Source organism: Palaemon carinicauda, chromosome 24, assembly GCF_036898095.1.
Source record: "Palaemon carinicauda isolate YSFRI2023 chromosome 24, ASM3689809v2, whole genome shotgun sequence".
NCBI classification, from domain to species: Eukaryota; Metazoa; Arthropoda; class Malacostraca; order Decapoda; family Palaemonidae; genus Palaemon; species Palaemon carinicauda.
In genome coordinates, this window is record NC_090748.1 from 15,413,623 (window position 1) to 15,435,864 (window position 22,242).

Genomic DNA, 22,242 nt, shown 5'->3' on the forward strand with positions numbered 1-22,242 from the left:
ATGATAATTTTTGCTGTCAGTTTGTTGTACTTAGAGAAAATGAATAAATTACTCTATCTCAAAAATTTATTATTTGAACATACGGTATCTGTGCATTCTGTGCGAAATCTTGACGTGACATAAGTTTTAAGGAAAACATCTGCGATGATTTAGTTTAAAGAAAAATAAAGTATCAGGTCTTCGTTTCAGACTATTATTTACAAGCTTTAATCTACAGTATATCCTATATGCGTGTTCATGCTAGCGAGTAGCGAGTGCTGGTTTCTACAAGGCGAAATTTGGTGGGTCATCCCGTGGACTTCTCGACACTTACCATCGAGAATACTACGGCCAAGTTGGTGGGGATGAGTTCAGCGTTCCACAACAGGCTTCTTATTCTCACTCCCCGCCCTCTCCTTGATAGTTAAGTAAACTTATGATTCGGACACCCTATGAGCAAGGACACGGGCTGGCATAAGGCTGGCTTTATCTCTAATAGCTAACTTATTCCAAGAGGCCAAAGATTAAATATCACAGAGACTGTGTTTATAATTTAAAATTACCATACCTAGTAAATATGACTATTAAATTAGTTCAATTGTTTACAAAATTTTTGAGTATTTTTTTGACAGTAAAAATAACGTTCTTTTCTGTTCTCATGGATTCGTGTTAGGAAATAGGCTAATCGAGCTTAGATACATATTTGTGATCTGCAAAATGTGATACAGTATTTTTTCCAACGATGCCTCTCCAATACCCCCTTTTCACTGTATAATCCTCCGTTCAGAAAGTTTAAAAGAAAGCCACATTTTTTCCCCATTCCGATGTGGAATGTGCTCATAAGATTATTGAAATAAGTCATACTTTAGTCATATTACTGAAAATTACCCAAATGTAGTTCATGATTAGAATCAGACTACCGATTGATTGATTGAGTTGGAGTCCTCTGGCACCCTAACATCGAAGGTCATTGAAGCCGATATCGTTTGTTATAAATAAAGAATAAAAGGAAATCCAATTTATAACAATAAAAGCGAAGATATCCTTATGAAAGTTAAACAGCTTTCAGAAGACCTGCTACTGAAATAAATCTAAAAATGCCTCTAGCATAGTACAACACATCCTGCCCAAGAATCTTGGCAAGTATGAACCCGCCATCCTCACCTCGAGCCTCAAACATATACTAAAATACAAATGGTTTAATGAGATATTGAGAATTCAAGAATTCTCAAGTACGATGTTAATGTTTTTAAAAAGAATTTATGAAGATAAACAAATAAATGATAATCTAACATGCATTACCTCGCAATTATGTTTTATGATAATTCATATACTTACTATATATACCGTGAGTATAAATCAACCCATCAAAGACTGTTATGCACATTAAGACAAACAAACTTACATATCAGAACTGAAGATATCCTGAAAATAGAACATCACCGCGAATGTATTTGACACTTGGAAATTTTCTTGAGTTCCAAATTCTCTCTCTCTCTCTCTCTCTCTCTCTCTCTCTCTCTCTCTCTCTCTCTCTCTCTCTCTCTCTCTCTCTCTCTCTCTCTCTCAATTGGATAACCCAACTGGCTTAAAAAGTGTTGGCAAAGACTTGATATAAGCGTACGATGAACGTTGAGACATGTTAGTAACGTAGTAACGGACAGATGAGCAATTGAATGTTAGTCATTGAATTGACAATGTTAAAAGCCAATTGGGATCTGTAACTGAAAAGCTTCTAATGAAATGAACTCAGAATTTCACAACACAAATTGTAAGATAGTTAAGTAATCCCCACTAGCGTCAAACATTCAATAGTTAACATCTGAGCATCAAAGATGACGTTTTCATCGTTGTTATTATTATTATTATTATTATTATTATTATTATTACTTGCTAAGCTACAACCCTAGTTGGAAAAACAGGATGGTTTTTGCTCCAACAGGGAAAATAGCCCAGTGAGGAAAGGAAATAAGTAAAAGTAAAATATTTCAAGAACAGTAACAACATTAAAATCAATATTTCCCATACAAATTATAAAAACCTTAACAAAACAAGAGGAAGAGAAATAAGATAGAATAGTGTGCCTGAGTGTAACCCCAAGCAAGAGAACTCTAATTTGGTAGCAACATGATATCTCGAGGGAATGCATAGCAAGTTCGGAAAGATTGGTTGACAGGCGATTGAATAATTTCTATGAAGCTTAAAACAGTTTTATGAAATGTTATGGTAATGTTCTTTTCTTATTGCATGGCCCCTTTTTGTTTTTTCTTAGATACTGCTGTTTGTTTTGGCCGTGTTCAACATCAATATATTGCCATGAATATTTTAACCATAATTGATTTTGTAATTATAATCGTGCACTTTTTTATATTACTAACTACTGTAAAATGTAATATCCTTTTAGGTTTATATAGATGTAACAATTTTCTGTTAAAGAGCAGTAACGCACGCAAATTTTCCAGTTATATGCTGCGATAACTGTAAATATGAATGGTACCGTCTAAGTTTAGAACAATCGTATTACGTAGCTCTTTCACGCTACAAAAGGACTCCTCTGTTCATGACCGAATCGATCAGGTTCGTTAGTTACAAGCGAGGTATACTACAGGACCTTGGTTACAGGTAAACTAACCAAACAGTTCCCTGGAATCCCACACGCCCCCCTCTTAACTGTTGGGTTATCAATTCATACCTTAGGCTATGGGAAAGTCGATTGAACATACATTAGATCGTAATTCCTTCTATTTGTCAATCATATTTACCTGGAAGTCTTCAAAAATAGATCTTATAGGAGGTATCCATACAAAATTTATTGTTTAAGTTTGAAGTTTTGCCCTTATACCTGAACAGGCACAATATGTTGCCTGGCATAGCTGCATGTATGGATGACATCAAAGAGTTCTTAAGAAACAGTTATCGTGGATTATTATATATTATTGTTTCTATGGTCGTTGAACATATTAGTTCAAAAGTTAACAATGGGTGTTACCATAACCCATTTGGAAAGCGATGAGTTTTATTGTTACAATCCAGTGCCACTCATTGATAATTTCCAATATTCAAATACGATGAAAATCAAATAAATATATGTACATATATTATTCATATGATAAAAAACATAAAAAAGAGCAATGAATTAAAGATTTCTCTGTTCACAGAACCAGAGACCGCTGATTGACGTACAGTTGGACTCAGGATTCCCTGGCACACCTCGCGCAGAAGTGTATCCTGTCACACCACGACTTCGCATCGAGTAGCCAAACAGATCGTTCGTTCATTTTATATTGCTTTGCCTTATGCGAGACACGGGCTCTTGCGTTGGCAGCCAGTAATCGAAAATTAATGACAAGACAAGTAATTACTAATGAATGAGAGGGGAACTATGAAAGGGAAAGGGGTTCCGGTCAGTGCCAAACAGATAGTGCGGAAAGAGATGGCAGAGGTGGGGGCTAAACACAGGAACTCACACCCCAGTAACGGTGTGGCTGGGTGCACACTGCACTTCTTCAGAGCGAGGTGTAGCCTACCAGGGAATGAATTCGTGTCCAACAGTACATACCGGACTGAAGTCTGGTTATAGATAGGCTTCAGTCGAGCGCAGAAAGTTCGTTTTGGAATTGTTTCTGTGACGTTGGTTTCCTTCGTTTAGGAATTTCGTAAACCCCCGTCTCGGAAATGTACACAACATTTTCCCTTAATTTCGAGGACCAGCAGTTCTCCTAAAGGTTTAAAGCCCGCCCATGAATGGCAGAGGCAAGGGATAGTGACAATGCCCTAGCTTGCAGGACAATACCCTAGAGACTGACCATATATACATAAGATCAGCGCCCAAGCCCCTCTCCACCAAAGCTAGGATCAGGGAGGGCCAAGCAATGGCAGCTGGTGACTCAGCAGGTAGACCTATACGCTCTCCCAAACCCCACCCATCCATAACTCATAAGGATGGTGAGGTTGCAGACACTAAAAGAAACTATCGAGATTGAGCGGGACTCGGACGCCAGTCCGGCAGATCGCCAGGCAAGGGTGTTTCCAATAGGCCACCACAACAGGATTGAAATGCTCTAGAGCATTCCAGTGTTATTCAAGTACTTAATAAATGCTTATTTAGAAATTCAGTATATGATTTTGAGGCCATTTGAACTAAGCAATGAGACAGATGATGTTTTCAGTGAGTTTCCCCTAGGGAGATTATACCTCTATTTTTCCTGATGCTTTATCTAAAACTGGTCAAAATGCAAATGCAATTGTCATTAGCAATTTGATGGGTAAATATATGGGCTATGAAAAGGATTTGCAATAGAAAATACAATGTTCAGCAGAAACTAAATTCATAGGTGAACAAGCGTTTGTACAGACCGTTTATATAAACATCTTATTAGTAATTGATATCATAATATCGAAGACTTTTCCAGGCGAAAATTACCTATGTTTATTAATTTTTAATCCAAACATATGAAGTCTGTCAAAGAGCGTTATATCATTAAGGATCAACGTCTGTTTAACCGTATATATGCGCAATAGTGCTCTAAGAGCCCAATCTAAAATTGTATAATAGTTTACCTTGTTGAATGTAAGTTACCCTGAAAAAAATATAAAAGGTAAGCAATCTCTAAAGAAGTTGTAGAGCACTTCGCGTCCAAGATTTTTTGTGCTGGTAGAAAAATCAAATTTTTGGAAGGTAAACTCTGAATAAGAGATATGTTTTAACAAGTTAAAAAATATTTTTAACCTTGTTATACAAGAGATAGTCAAGAAATATGTCTTAGAATAGATTTACATAGTAGTCTTTATATAATTTCGATGTTTTTTTTTTTCGTTTAGTTTAACATCATTCATGCAAAGGTAAACGTTATTGATGACATTAGTCTTGTTATATAGTGCAAAGTGCATTTGTTTATATAATTTTTTTTAAAATAGTTTAATATCCTTTTATTGTATCATTAGTTTGTGCAACACGTATTTCCAATTATGGCATTCAAATCAGTGTTGGTATTTATTAAATATTCAGTCATTTTAGCTTGAAGTGAAGACATAAAATTTGTGAATTATAAAGAATACGACGAATTTCCAGGCGATAAATTTGCAACTGGAATTGTGCGGGAATTTGGATGTGCTTTTATTGCATTCCAGTTTCCTTTCCTTATTCTAAAGAACATTTTCCAAATGGAATATTGTATACATTCATTCCAGAAAGCTATGTGCTAGTCATTAACATCTACGTGATTATATTTACATACATTCTCTCTCTCTCTCTCTCTCTCTCTCTCTCTCTCTCTCTCTCTCTCTCTCTCTCTCTCTCTCTCGATATATATATATATATATATATATATATATATATATATGTGTGTGTGTGTGTGTGTGTGTGTGTGTATGTGTGTGTGTGTGTGTGTGCTTGTATGTTTAAATATATTGTATACTGTATTTTTACATGAATACATACATACATTCATACGCGCGCGCATGTGGGTGTGTGTGGGAGTGACACCTAGGCTACTTAAACCATACACATTGCATAGTTATATATCCATTTTGCTTAAAATAATTGCAATTGTACATATTTATCGAAAACCTTCTCTGTTAAGACGTCTTAGATGAAGTCACGTTTAAGAGTGTGATTTTCATTATGGTTTTTAGTTAGATCTCTTAGCTCGGTCCTTTAACCGTATCTCTGCAAAAAGCAATAAAAACGGAAATCTATATTCCGGATTTGCATGAGGCCGTATCTGGCCAGAAAGGCCAAGCAATCTTTAAAAGGATTCCAGATTAGGCTTCCGGCTGAAATTCTTCTGAACTAAATTACGTTTCAACTCAGTCACTCACTAAACCAATTTCTATTAAATCCAGCATTACTGGGTTAACTTTCTACATACGTACAGCACGTATTGATGTGTTGATTTAGGTTTATAGAGATAGTTACATATGATAGATTGTTTTTCAAATCAATGGGTCGGAAAATATTGCAATGTTTTCATTAAATAAGGGCAGTGATATTTTGAGCCTCTATAACTCAATAATCATTGCGTTATTACTCTCCATCTTGCTTCAAGCATAGCTCGAGAAGTGGATCTTACAAAATCATTAAAAATCTGACAATAGTGAGCTAAGACAAAGAAAATAAAGACAGTTGCCAAACAACATGTATTCTTACATACAAACTTATTCGTGTTTACGCATTTGAAGTGTAATATGCTAATATTGTGAGTGAAGAGATATGAAATGGAATTTAAATTTGATCTATGATTAGCGATTAGCGTGCTCTCTAGTTGGGCTCATCTCTAAGCTTACTGGGTGGTGACAAATATTTATATATTGCTCTACAGCATACAGGGCGACTACTTTGCTTGCATTCTAGGGTAAGTTCTGGTACCCATGATTTATTTTTTACATTCATCTCACTAAGGATAAACTACGATGGAGACTTTTTTTTTTTTTATAAGCACACATAGAACCAGTGCAGATGACACCTAATGATGTTAAAGGTCCTTCTGACGTTTCTTTTTACCTCCTCCCCATCATTCTCATCAGCATCCTCATCTTCTTCTCCCTCTTCTTCCCCATCACCCTCTCCTTCCCCATCTTCTTCTCTCTCTTCTGTTTCTTCTTCTCCTCTCCCTTCTATTTCCTCTTCTTCTTCCTCTTCTCCACCTTGCTCGTTAACCTCTTCCTCTTGGTCAGATACATCACTATCCCACTGAATTTAAGAGGAAAATGATTTTTTTTTTTGAAACGAGAAAGGCTGAGCGTTATTTTGGCTCCAGAGTGACGTACAGGTGAGCATGATTCTTAACCCAGTGTTTCAGTTAAATATCTTGAACCTAATATCATTATTCAAGTTTTTAAAACAGATTGGTTTGTTTGATAAAATTTGACGTACCAAAGAAACGTATCAGGAGACTATAACGACAGTTATGGGGACATCTTTGTCGTCAGTTGTCAATTACGTTGAAAGTGAATGTGTTTTGAATATTGCATTTTTACAAGGTATTGTAAGGGAACATTACCCTACTTTTAATATTTTTTTAACCTACCCTCAAGAACCATTTCACGAAATTACTACCTTTCGAATGATGCAATGCACACAGATACGTACAGAAAATAATTTTAAAAAGGAATGAAATGTCACTTTGAATATAATATAATTTTTCTTTCGATAAATCTGCCGATATAGAACAGAACTCCAAATTTGTTAATCCACCTTATTTATTCCTTTTCTACGCTACTTTCAGTTGCAAATACACCAAGTTAAGAACCACTATCTAGGCTCACCTGTGTGAGAATTATCTTAATTTAATCGCCGTTAATTGCATTTCTCTCACCTGTAGGTATTCTGATGATAAAAGAATCATGTCCTGAAAAAGGTTAAAAGTTCATGGAAAAGGCACAGAGTGTTGCCAAGCAGTTAGGTTTATTTTATAAGAAGTCCACACCTCTGCTATCATATCGTCCAATGAAGAGAAAAATATAGCTATAAGAATAAAAAAAGACTTTTGATTTTGGTTTTAGTGTGAGGAGATTTGGCCAATGGGAGTTTATCTTAATTTTCTGCTTAATTATTACTTATGTTATTAATATGAAGAATTGAAAAAAAAATGAGATAGGAGGGATTGGCTTCATAGAGCAGAATGATTACGGGACGAGATGTCTCTCCTTGAAGCAAATTATATTTCACCGAGACTTATACATTTCATTAAGAAAGTGTCGATGAGTTTTAGTTCGAAGCTTAAGGATAAGTAAGAATTATGTTATAAGAATCTATCTAAAGGAAAGAAGTTCAATCTTCTCTGTCAGCAATTAATATTAACGATATTTTTCGCTGCTTCCTGAGAGTTCTCGCAACTTACCCTAGACTTGAATGTAGGAGCAGGCTTGGATTTGGCGACGGGCTTCGGCGTCTGGTATTCGTCCTCGTTGTTATTGTTGTTGTTCCGACTCTTGACTTGGGTTATAGGGGGGCCACGGGCACGGATGGACGGTGCTTTGCTCTGCAATGAAGGACATTTTGATATTAAATTGTTATTATTAATCAGTTTTTATCTTCTACACAGCTATTCTCCATCACATTTCTTCTTGCGCATTATTATAAGTCAATGAAAATGATACTTTTTCTCGATACGGAAACGCTTCTTGAAATTTATCCATTATTTCATATCATCATGATATCAAACTGTCTTAACTTTTTATAGTTTTTATTACTACTTTTGATAAAAAAAACATTAATTTCATAACCCAATCGTTACAGACAGACCTTGCTTTGTTGATTAATTTAGGATCATACAACTTATATTTTATGAATATTTAACTTTCTTGTTTTATTTCAGAATCACTCTACTCACAATGTTACAATCAATAACAAAAACTATTTCAAAGAGGATTTAGTGTTCAAGAAACAAGCTGGATACTTACCGGGGCACAGCCCATTGTATGCCAATCTCGAAAGCTTCTTTTTGACTGTGTCATAAAAAAAGACTTGATCTCTATCTTCCTTGTGTAGGATTTATCTCTTTCGCGCGTTTTTGGCTAAAGTAACAAAAATACATTTACAGACAGATGTAGGTTGTATGTGTTTACATTAGAAATGGTGTATCTATTCATATGTTTCCAAGCGAATAATGAGATATTACAACATCTCTCTCTCTCTCTCTCTCTCTCTCTCTCTCTCTCTCTCTCTCTCTCTCTCTCTCTCTCTCTCTCTCTCTCTCTCTCTCTCAGATGTTTTGTATATATATATATATATATATATATATATATATGTATGTACATACACAGTTATTTACACACACACACACACACACACACACATATATATATATATATATATATATATATATATATAAACGAGAAAAAACGCTATAATAAGTGTTGTTATTCTATAACTATCCAGATAAGTGGTTAGAAAAGCTTATAAAGAATAGGAAAGTATTTACAAAGAAAAGTCTTTTATGTTAATTGTCTTTGATGTTAATTAGGTAAAAGTTAATCTTCAACGCCGTAAAACTTTATCTTCTTCCAATGTCGGGTCTTTGAGAATTTCACTAACTCCTTTAGGTTCCGATGACCATTGAAATAAATCTATGTTTTTTATGTTTTCAACTAAAGTAAATTATGAGGCGACAAGGATATGTAAAAGGTCATTAGAATTAGCACATTGAGTACTTTATTATTATTATTATTATTATTATTATTATTATTATTATTATTATTATTATTATTATTATGGTTGTTGTTGTTATTTTCATTATCATTATTATAATTATTATTATTATTGTTGTTGTTGTTGTTATTTTCATTATTATTATTATAATTATTATTATTTGTTGTTTTCATTATTATTATTATCTAAGCTACCACCCTAATTGGACAAGCAGGATGCTATAAGCGCAAGGGCTCCAACAAGGAAAAATAGCCGAGTGAGGAAAGGAAATAAGGAAATAAATAAACTATAAGAGAAGCAATGAACTTAAAATGAAATAACATTAAAATAGACCTTTCATAAGTAAACTATAAAGAGAGACTTATGTCAGCCTGTTCAACATTAAAAAAACACATATGTTGCAAGTTCGAATTTTTGAAGTTCCACCTATTCAACTATCTTATTAGGAAGATCATTCAACAACTAGGTCACAGCTGGAATAAAACTTCTACAATACTATGTAGTATTGTGCTTTATGATAGAGAAGGCATAACTATTAGAAGCAAATGCATACCTAGTATTACTTCGGGAATACTTAAAAAATATAAAACTTTTTTCTATTCCTTAAGATTTCTGACTTTCCAAGAATCTTAATTGATTGATTGATTAGGATTATCTGGCATCCTGATATCTAAGGTCATTGACGCCAGCAAGAATCTTGAACAGAACAGAGCATCTAAGAGGGACTGTGGACAACATAGTTTGTTGACCTATAGCCTACAAAGCATCTCTCCAAGTGTTCACCGTTCCACATTCACTGTACACAAGTGTGATATCAATAATGTACACGAAGACTTGAGGTCATTGACATGTATAACACAATGAGGAGAATTCATAGGATATACACAAATAAGCCATATATTCTACTCCTCTTAATATCTGGATTCTCTGTACACCTCGGGATCAGAGAATCAAAGGGGAATCAACTCAAAGATGATAACGTCTGGTCAGCCGGGGAATTGAACCCGAGTCCGAGAAACTGAGACGACAGTGACATACCATCATCTCAGTTTCTCGGACTCGGGTTCGATTCCCAGGATGATCAGAGGCTATTATCTTTGAGTTGATTTCCTCTTGGGTCTCTGATCCCGTGGTATAGGCTAGAGAGAATCCAGATATTAACAGGAGTATCATATATGGCTTATTTTGATATGAAAAAACGCGTCTAAATGTGCAGAATTTATCATAAAATATATATGTATTTTTCTATTTTTTTTTCTTTAAAGTTATATTATCAGGATTGCTAATGATATGGTTTCGGTCTCTGGATCAATGTTTCTTGGCCTTATTGATCACGTAATTATCTTATCTCATGATTCCTTGGGTAAAGGTCCCCATTTCGAAGCTTTCTTTCTTAAAGCTCCTCTCAGTTCAATTGATGAATAACACCTGCTACTTAAATGGACTGATTTTTATCGCATGATGCTTTAACAACACAAGTTACGATGAAAAAAAGTCGATGAACTTTCTGTACCAATTGTTAACCCTTGCCTGTGGATGATGTTTTTCAATGGCAACGAGATAGGAATTCTTCTCTCTCTCTCTCTCTCTCTCTCTCTCTCTCTCTCTCTCTCTCTCTCTCTCTCTCTCTCTCTCTCTCTCTCTCTCTCTTTCAGGTTATAGAGAAGGTGTTCTCGTAACATTTAGATCGATAGACTGAATTAAATGGAATAAAATCTCGTACTTTGTTCACCAACTAACGTTTCCAAAAACTTGCTGCGCAACTGAAAATTCCCTGTTCGGTATTTCATTGCGTAACCAATAGTAATCAGCAGCCATTGTCTGGCCCTCCCTGGTCCTAGTTTGGGTGTAGAAGGGACTGGGCAATGACCTATTCCTCACAGCTGCTGCTCGGGAGAGATCCACATGATTGTTGATATAAATTTTCCATTGGCTCATGCCTAAACATTTAACATTTTTCGTAACATAAAACACAAATTGAAAAGAAATAAAGTATTTGGTACGTAGTGGAAGTAAATAGTAACTAGGTGAAGTAAAACGATTATATTTGGGAGGAGTTTTAATGTAGACGTGTGAATAACATTTCTTAAAAGGATTTTCTAAATTTTTTTCAACGGCTTTAGTATCAAAGATGCGTCTGTGGTAATGATCTTATATCCCCAAAGATTCTTCAACAAAATCTGGTCGCCCTTCTCTTTGTTGCTTTCCAAGAGAACACAACAGCTTTGTGTCATTCGCAAACAGATCGTTTCTTTACGTGTATCATGAAAAGCGCGACACACAAGCCTGTTCTTCCACCCTTTTAATCTTTTAATGCAATAAACGAAGTAAAAATCCCTCCTTTTTCCTCCCCAAATCAAGCGAATAATATGTAAAAAAAAAAAGCCAAAAGAACAACCACATATCTACCCCATTTTTCCTTACTCCTAAATCCGAAAAGAAATGACAGGCCTTCATTTTAGCATTTATCACGGTCAGTTGGTCCTTTGTTGTAGGAAATTGCAAATTGGGGGGCAGTATGGTAGACAATCCGTGTAGTCTCCCCATGCGACACACGCTTCTTCCAACCATCAAACTGGCGATCAGGTAAACAACGACATTTGGAAATTGTCCCTGACCTGAAACCTTTCTTTTTTTTTCTTCTTCTTCTTTTTTGTATGTGTGGTTTCAGTCTTGAATTTTAGACAAGTTTTGAAAGCATTTATATAAATTGCTAAGGATAAACCTATGTTCATTTTATTTAATTTCGAAACATTCCTAATACTTATTGAAAAGGTAGTTTCGCCGAATTATTAATATCTCTCTCTCTCTCTCTCTCTCTCTCTCTCTCTCTCTCTCTCTCTCTCTCTCTCTCTCTCTCTCTCTCTCTCTCTCTCTCTCTCTCTCTCTCTCATCAGTACTCTTACTTACTTTAGAAAACTATATGAATACTTTATTCGATGGACTAAACGTTATCCTTTGCATGAATCCCGAAATATCTCTACATATGACAGACATTTTGAAATCCATTTTGATGTTTCCTACTGAATGCTATGAACAATCGTTTTTCTTAGATCATAAAGTTAAAATAATCCCTCAAGGTCTCTATGTCACGAAAATCTACTGTGGTATTAACTGTGATTGTATTGAGAAAACTTTAGTTTGGCTAATATATATATATATATATATATATATATATATATATATATATATATATATATATATATATATATATATACATATATATATATATATAATTATATATATATATATATATATATATATATATATATATATATATTTATATATATATATATATTATATATATAGATATATATATATATATATATATATATATATATATATATATATATATATATATATATATATATATTATTTGTTTTTCTTCACTCCCATTTTTTAAAATGGCCACAGCTAAAATGCATTCATACAACATATTCATACTCCTCTGTTTCTTGACTAATGCTATTTTACATTTAGAAGAAACCGCAATTAATACTACATTTGATTTTCACCAGACTAAAAAAGGGTGTTTCATCTTTTTCAACAATTAATTTTTTTTTTTTTCGTTTAATGCAGTTCCAAATAAATTTAGTAACCGGAAGATACATAAAACCTTAAAATTTTTTTTGAATATATTTACAGGGAGAAACTATTCTTTGATTACACAAAGAAGGGTCGAGTAATAACGATATGCAGTAAAGGTATTGATATTTTTTTTACCCCACGAATGAGTCGCTTGCTTCAATTGAAATTGGCATAGAATTCATTCGGTTTTAGCCATTAGACTATGTCGGGATTGTTTGAGTCTCACTTGACGTGTAAAAAATGCTTGTTTTTATTTTGGTAAACCTTTTCTGGTACACGATTAAGAAGTGCCTTTATCGTTTAAGATATCTAAAGTTATCATTATAGTTATTTACAGCTGCAAACTTCCATTTGAAGCTGGTACTTTTTTTTTTTTTTTTTTTTTTTTTTTAAAGCAGAATGATGGCACAGTTTTCCATTGCTCATTTCTGCCAATTCCCTGGTGAACTAGGCTAACTAGTTAACTAGGCTAGATGTACGTGCTTGTTTATAGGATAATGAAAACAATTTGTTATATGTTAAAAAGAATTGGGACACTTCTATGAAATATATACAGAATTTAGTGTCAACTATCTGATTCTTCTTGCCAATTAGCCTCCACTCATGCCCAAGTTGACACTAACTCTTGTACATACTTCATAGAAGTGTCCCAATACTTTCTAACATATAAGACAATGCTTTCATTATCCCATAAATAACAAAAATAGTTATTTACTCAACACTTCTCTTGCGATTTAAACATCACTCCAGCTGTGAGAGCGACAGAAACATTTACAATTTGACACTGCATATATGCATGTTGTCCATCGATTCAGAGGACACAACAGCGAACATGCACACGAATCTATTGTTGTGATAATTCAGTTATATTCGTGAGTTGCCTTCCTAGTTCCTTCGTTTGACATTGACCCATTTTTACGAGTAACATGTGTGCTTGCCTTGGCAGCCCATCAAAGCTTCCCAAACGTCACGGCAGATCAAGTAAATACACGGAATAGTCAGGTTCGCCAGATTTTGAAGGAGAGGATCAAAATTATACGTTTTTGTGAAATTTTATCGTATAAGGAATCAGGAAAACAATGATTTTTGTGAAACTTTATCGTATAGGGAATCAGAAAAACAATGTTTCCAATTGCCTTGATATTTATATGGCCACCCATCTTGGAATTTACAAAATAGTTGGCGTAATTTTTTTTTTCCATCAATTTCTCATCTTAACAATCTAGAAATATGATTTTGACAGCTAACCTACATTTTTCCAGAACCAATGAATCTAGTAGTATTATAATAGGCTAGCTACATTCAACTAAAAATTTATTTGAATGAAATATTACGTTTTATTGAATGTTTTACAAGAGATCAGACGAACGTCCCACTAAGTTAGTGTTAAAAGAAACGTAATTTTAATCAGAAATTCTCCGTAAAAATATACTGTTCTAAGCCGTAATTTAGTAAAATACAGGCAACCTTAATTTTTAATCTACTTTGTTATGATCTTTTACTGGTTGGTGACTGTAATATCACTCCTTAACGTCAATATATCGGTTTTTTAAAATGTAAACGCATGGCAACATTTATTCCAGGATTTTTACCGTTTTTTTTACGGCAAATTTTAACAGTATTCATCAACAACCAACATGCTTCTCTTGAAAAAATTGGGTTTAAACTTTCAGCGAACCAAGAAGTCTTTACATAGTATCACCACCATTGTCATCAACTGTTTTATACTTGCTGTGTCCTCATCATGCTGACACCCACTGCTGTATTTTTGTTTATGTATGACACTCGAACAAAAATAATCTGAGACCTGATCTTTAAACTTGAAAAATTTACTCATTGCATTTGAAGGGTAAAACACGATCTTCAGTTATACCAGTAGCTAAAATTTTCGTACAATTCTTCTGCATTGATTTCTTATCTTAAAATTGTGGGACCCTAAATACGGAATTGTGAAGAAAATATTTTTTTCAGAGAAACATTTGGTTGCTTTTCACATGGCGGTAGCATAAGTTTGTTTAATATTTTCCGTATATAAGTATCAGTAAAATTATAAGGAAATAATGAAAAAAAATATTTTCTTCACAATTCCATATTTGGGGTCTCACAGTTTTAAGATAAGAAATAAACGCAGTAGAACTGTACGTGCATTTCATCCACAGGTATCACTGAAGATCGTGTTTTCCCCCTCAAATGCAATGAGCACATTTTTCAGGTTTAAAGAGCAAATATCTGGCAGCAATTTTAGACGTCTGGAAGAGTTGTAAATGTTATAGATGCTGTCTGAGCGAAGATCTGGCAGTAATTTCAGCCTTCTGGAAGCACTGTAAACGTTTAAAGACTGGGACTGAGATGATTTTTGTTCGGGTGTCTTATATAAATGTAAGTGTGATCGCTGTAATGCATCATATATTGGGAGAAGGGGAAGGCATTACCGAGCAAGATTGCCTGATCACTCAGGCTGATAACCTAGAACAGGTAATTATATTAAAAAAAAACATCCCATTATGCTATTAGAGACCATTCCCATAGTGAGGAACACCCAATGTCCAAGAAGAATTTTTCTATTTTAGCCACTTCGCAGAGTGATCTCGACCTTGTAATAATGGAGGCAATATATCAATACCAACTCAAACCAAGCCTGGGCTGGATTTTAATTTGTGTGAGTTTATAGCTCTGGCGCTTTGAATTTTGTTTTTTAATTTTAATTTTATAGTTTTAAATAATTTTATTTCATATAGTTTTTGAATTTTCGTTTCAAATATTTATCAAAATAAGTTTTAAGTTATATTTATACAGTGTACCTATTTTTTATGCTCATGATGGAAATAGATTTTCTAAAAGCTAAGTAATAAAGATGTATATCTTAAGTCTAGTACATACATATATATATATATATATATATATATATATATATATATATATATATATATATGTATGTATGTATATATATGTGTGTGTATATATTTATATATATATATATATATATATATATATATATATATATATATATATATATATATATATATGTATATATATATACATATATATATATATATATATATATATAAATATATACACACACATATATATACATACATATATATATATATATATATATATATATATATATATATATATATATATGCTTTACTGCCACAAGGATCACGTGACTTGGTATACGCAAAAGCCAGTAGGAAATAATAAAAAGCTTTAGTACCAAGCGCTTTCGTGCATTTTAATACACTTCTTCAGGGTACAATAAAAAGTGAGACATAGTTGAAGGACGTCAATAAGTAAAATAGGATAAAAACAAAAAACTAAAATTTTTTTTTGAACAGTAGAGAAATGATAGAAAAACATAGTCAGCTAACTAGCATTGTCAAACAATCAAACAACCCACAGCCAAAATTTGTACTTGAACGGAAACTGGTCATAAACACACATAAAAAAGGTAAACACAAATCATATAATTCTTAATTGTTGAACAATATTGGTCATGATGAAATTATCCAATTTATATAAACCAGCACTAATATTAAAAACACAATCCGACTTTATCTTAATAATACTTGATTCTATAATATTTCTCTTCACAACATCTTTACAAAATAGCAGCTCTTTAGATTTCTTCCAGTCTATCAAGTGATTATATTCATTCATGTGAACGAATAGTGCGTTAGACATATTACCAACTCGAACGCAGTATTTATGTTGATTTATCCTTGTTGCCAGCATTTTACCACTTTGCCCAATATATTTCAAATTACAACCACTACATGGAATTTCATATATGCAGCCTACACTATTACATGGAGAGTTTTTTATCAAAATACACTTTATAGTAGAAGAATTTCTAAAAACAACATTAACATTAAAACATCTTAAAATTTTTGGTAGACAGAGAAAACTATCATTATACGGTAAAACTAATAAATTATCATGATTAAAAGATGTTACATTGTCAATTGCATAATAAGTTTTTTTGGCTTTTTGTAATGCTACGTCAACTAAGTATCTTGGGTACTTCAAATTAAAGGCAATTTCGTATATTCTTAAAAACTCATTATCTAAAAATTCTGGGCAACAAACTCTAAGAGCTCTCAAAAACATTGAGGAAAAAACAGAGAGTTTTACTTTAATATGGTGATTAGAATAAAAGTGAATGTAAGACGATACATTGGTGGGTTTTCTAAAAACGCTAAACTTAAAACTATTATTATGTCTATGAACATTTACGTCTAAAAAGGGCAGAACAGAATTTCTTTCTTCCTCAATTGTAAAATTAATAGAAGGGACCAATGAGTTTAGTCTAAGTAAAAAAACAGATACATCTTCATTTAAAGGCCATATACAAAAAATGTCATCAACATAACGAGACCACAAAACTCTTCCCGGCAAAATATTCACTAAAAGCTTCTTCTCAAAAAATTCCATATAAATATTACTTAAGAGAGGTGATAAAGGGTTACCCATTGCCATTCCAAATTTTTGCTCATAAAAATTCCCATTAAAAGTAAATTTACAATCTTTGATGCACATTTTAATCAATTCTAACATAGTATTACATGGCAGAGAAAATTCATAATTAGGCAACTCTTCGGTTAAAAAATCTAATAAATCATCAACTGGAACTTTAGTAAAAAGTGATGTTACGTCAAAACTTATCATTTTAAATTCAAAATCAATATTGTAACTTCTTAAACGGTTAAGGAAATCAACATTATTTTTCACAGAGAAGCCAGAAATGTTTCCTAACAAGGGGGACAACTCTTTAACAAGCCATTTTGATAGGTTATACACCGATGACCCCACAGAACTAATTATGGGTCGAACTGGATTATTAGGTTTATGTGTTTTGATTAACCCGTACATATAAGGCAACGATGCACACACAGTACAAAATCTTTTAATCAATCCATCTTTTCCTCGTAATAATATTTTTATTTTCTTATTAAAATTACTTCCAGTAAGAAGTTACAATATTGATTTTGAATTTAAAATGATAAGTTTTGACGTAACATCACTTTTTACTAAAGTTCCAGTTGATGATTTATTAGATTTTTTAACCGAAGAGTTGCCTAATTATGAATTTTCTCTGCCATGTAATACTATGTTAGAATTGATTAAAATGTGCATCAAAGATTGTAAATTTACTTTTAATGGGAATTTTTATGAGCAAAAATTTGGAATGGCAATGGGTAACCCTTTATCACCTCTCTTAAGTAATATTTATATGGAATTTTTTGAGAAGAAGCTTTTAGTGAATATTTTGCCGGGAAGAGTTTTGTGGTCTCGTTATGTTGATGACATTTTTTGTATATGGCCTTTAAATGAAGATGTATCTGTTTTTTTACTTAGACTAAACTCATTGGTCCCTTCTATTAATTTTACAATTGAGGAAGAAAGAAATTCTGTTCTGCCCTTTTTAGACGTAAATGTTCATAGACATAATAATAGTTTTAAGTTTAGCGTTTTTAGAAAACCCACCAATGTATCGTCTTACATTCACTTTTATTCTAATCACCATATTAAAGTAAAACTCTCTGTTTTTTCCTCAATGTTTTTGAGAGCTCTTAGAGTTTGTTGCCCAGAATTTTTAGATAATGAGTTTTTAAGAATATACGAAATTGCCTTTAATTTGAAGTACCCAAGATACTTAGTTGACGTAGCATTACAAAAAGCCAAAAAAAACTTATTATGCAATTGACAATGTAACATCTTTTAATCATGATAATTTATTAGTTTTACCGTATAATGATAGTTTTCTCTGTCTACCAAAAATTTTAAGATGTTTTAATGTTAATGTTGTTTTTAGAAATTCTTCTACTATAAAGTGTATTTTGATAAAAAACTCTCCATGTAATAGTGTAGGCTGCATATATGAAATTCCATGTAGTGGTTGTAATTTGAAATATATTGGGCAAAGTGGTAAAATGCTGGCAACAAGGATAAATCAACATAAATACTGCGTTCGAGTTGGTAATATGTCTAACGCACTATTCGTTCACATGAATGAATATAATCACTTGATAGACTGGAAGAAATCTAAAGAGCTGCTATTTTGTAAAGATGTTGTGAAGAGAAATATTATAGAATCAAGTATTATTAAGATAAAGTCGGATTGTGTTTTTAATATTAGTGCTGGTTTATATAAATTGGATAATTTCATCATGACCAATATTGTTCAACAATTAAGAATTATATGATTTGTGTTTACCTTTTTTATGTGTGTTTATGACCAGTTTCCGTTCAAGTACAAATTTTGGCTGTGGGTTGTTTGATTGTTTGACAATGCTAGTTAGCTGACTATGTTTTTCTATCATTTCTCTACTGTTCAAAAAAAAATTTTAGTTTTTTGTTTTTATCCTATTTTACTTATTGACGTCCTTCAACTTTGTCTCACTTTTTATTGTACCCTGAAGAAGTGTATTAAAATGCACGAAAGCGCTTGGTACTAAAGCTTTTTATTATTTCCTACTGGCTTTTGCATATATATATATATATATATATATATGTATATATATACATATATATATATATATATATATATATATATATATATGATTCATATTTGGAGATTGGATATCAACTTTAACCATATTTCTTGAAATATTCTGATAGTTGATCTAAAAAGAATTTTAGGTTCCGGTAGGTCATCGACTTCAGTAGTAAGCAAGTAGGGTGGGAAAGGATATGAGGTTAGTAACATCATCTAAAAATAGTAACTGGAAACCCTTTCTATTAATAAAATTCAAATATTTGTGTGTGTGCGTGTTTGCGAGTGTAGCATTTAAACATTATATATATTGCTAGTAAAACATGCTTTAACGTGAAAGGTATTTTAAATGGAAACTTTTTTTTTCTATTTCTCCAGTCTTATTACAATGAAATTTAGTAAAAGATTTGCAAATATAAAAAAAAAACTATTTCTTACACCTATAAGTATTTATAAATGGCGTAAACTAACTTGAATAAATCATCATCACCAAGATTCAAGTCATACTTTTTGTCGTAGTGAATGGAAGACATTTAGTAAAGGTGACGCTAGAAGGGAATACAATAGAGAAAGAAATATAGGTGAAATTTATTTAGCTCCTCTAATGTAAACAAAAGTTAATCTTATTTTTTTGCCAGAACCTTTTATTTTGGTTTATATCGTGAGAGTTCATCGAAGAATAAGCTAATTGATAATCTGTGTAAGCTGTATTATTATCATTGTTATCAATGCTGAACTGCACTATGTCGTGATCTACTGAAGTTAAAAGAATTCGAGCAAACGTCAATGGCCAGACTAATAAATCAGAACAACAATTAAAGTAATTATACGTTTGTTTTGCATAAATTCCTCAAACAGCCAAGCCACCATCGGCCACAGGGCTTAAAGCAATTACAGACCCCAATTAAAAGAAAATTACCGTTGCTATTATTAGTATAACGAATTATTAGAATATCACATTTCGGCAAATTATTCTTTCTCTTTCTTCCGTACGCATGCGTTCACTAATTAACATGACCGTGAAATTGCGCATAGAATGATAAAAAAAGGAAAAAATAATAAGTCGCTGTATCATGCTATTCTAAGTTATTAACCGTTGCTTTGTGACCAACGTTGGAACAGACTCACATGTATTGACCGCGTTCCGAATATATTTCCATGATAGATCACGCTCAAAATACAAGTTTCAATACACTATATTCATTTTTGATATTCTGCTCCTCCACGGAAGAATGACAGAAAAGTTCCCTGATGTGTTTATGTCTCTAGAAACCCTCTAAATGTATTGCCCACGTTTTCAAACAATGCTAATCTATTTCCATAAGAGATCACACTCAAAATACAATGTCAGTCACACTCAAAATACATATGTCAATACACTATATACACTTCGACATTCTGCTCTTTCACGAAAGAATGGCAGAAAAGTCCCCTTATGTGTATATGTTCTGAAATAATGATAATTTATTTCTACAACAGATCACATACAAAATACAAATGTCAATACACTATATACACTTCGACATTCTGCTCTTCCACCCACGGAAGAATATCAGAAAAGTTCCCTGGTGTGTTTATGTCTTTAGAAACCCTTTAAATGTATTGACCACGTTCTGAAATAATGATAATTTATTTCTACAAGAGATCACACTCAAAATACAAATGTCAATGCACTATATACACTAAAACATTCTGCTCTTCCACGGAAGAATATCAGAAAAGTTCCCTGGTGTGTTTATATCTTTAGAAACCCACTAAGAGAATTGCCAACAGTTTGCAAAGCACGATTAAGTACGCACAGAGTCTCAGAAGTAGTCTCCATAAGAATAGAGCCTCTCACAGAGAGTAAAGGGTTAAAGGCCAGAAGCGGCACTCGCGACGGTCGGGAAACACAAACGCTACTGAAATATATCCAAACACCTGCTGCTGAGTTCATCACCCCTCTGCCAACGCGCAGGTCAGAGGAATCACCTGTTTTCTTGTTATCAGCCCCCATGAATGTGACTCCTGACCTAAATGACGCCTTTTGTCGTTTTGTTTGTTTGATCTTATATCGCGTGATTTTTGCAGGTTCTTTTTATAGACGTAAAAAATTATAGTTTTTTTTTTTTTGTACTAGATTCTCGTGTGTTTTTTATGCGAAAATTTCTGGATTTTTTAATGTGAAAAACTCTCGGGTACTTGTTTTTATTTTGGTTTTGGGTAAATTTATATTTTACGTCTTATCTTAGTGGTTTTCTTCTAATATTTACAGTTTGGTCTATTTATCTTCCTTTCTGTATTTCTACTCGCCTATATTATTTTTCTTTCCTTTTCCAAGTAAACAATCGGGCTACCGTATGAAGCTCTAAAAGTACCTTTATTAATGAAAAGGTAGTCGGTTAAAAAGAAAAAATGGGAAAGTCTATAGATTTAATATCAGTTAACTTAAAATTGAAGAGATAAACTTCTGCAAATTTTCAGTAAAATTATAATGAAATAATGATAAAAAATATTTTCTTTACAATTCCATATTTGGGGTCCCACAGTTTTAAGATAAGAAAAGTTCCCTGATGTGTTTGTCTTTAGGGTTGTTATGGTCGATGTGGTAACGTCCTTGACTGGTGAACGCCAGACTGGGAGTTCCGCTCAAACTCGTTAGTTTCTTTGGTCACTGCAGCCTCACTATCCTTGTGAGCTAAGGAGGGGTGGTTTGGGGGAGCATATTGATCTATTTGCGGAGTCATCAGCAACCATTGCCTGGCCCTCCTTGATCCTACCTTAGGTGGAGAGGGCGTTTGGGCGCTGATCATATGTATATATATGGTCAGTCCCTTGGGCATTGTCCTGCTTGATAGGGCAATGACACTTTCCCTTGCTTCTGCCATTCACGAGCGGCCTTTAAACCTTTTAAGTGCTTTTATATAATATTTTGCTATCTATTTACCATTATCCACTGTAGCATTATCACCTGACAGTTACTTTACGCAAACCATTGTATTAGTTTAATTAAAGAACATTTTTATCATGTTCCTTACCTAATATATGT

At 33.0% G+C, this 22,242-nt stretch overlaps 1 protein-coding gene across 1 annotated transcript in view; it reads right to left on the reverse strand.

The window, feature by feature from the left end:
- Positions 1 to 22,242, reverse strand: part of LOC137618101 (zinc finger C2HC domain-containing protein 1C-like) — a 71,618-nt gene that overhangs the window by 5,628 nt on the left and 43,748 nt on the right. The window contains exon 4 of the mRNA XM_068348087.1: positions 7,821 to 7,961. Within this exon, the coding sequence (XP_068204188.1) occupies positions 7,821 to 7,961 (141 nt within the window). The remainder of the gene's footprint in view (positions 1 to 7,820; positions 7,962 to 22,242) is intronic.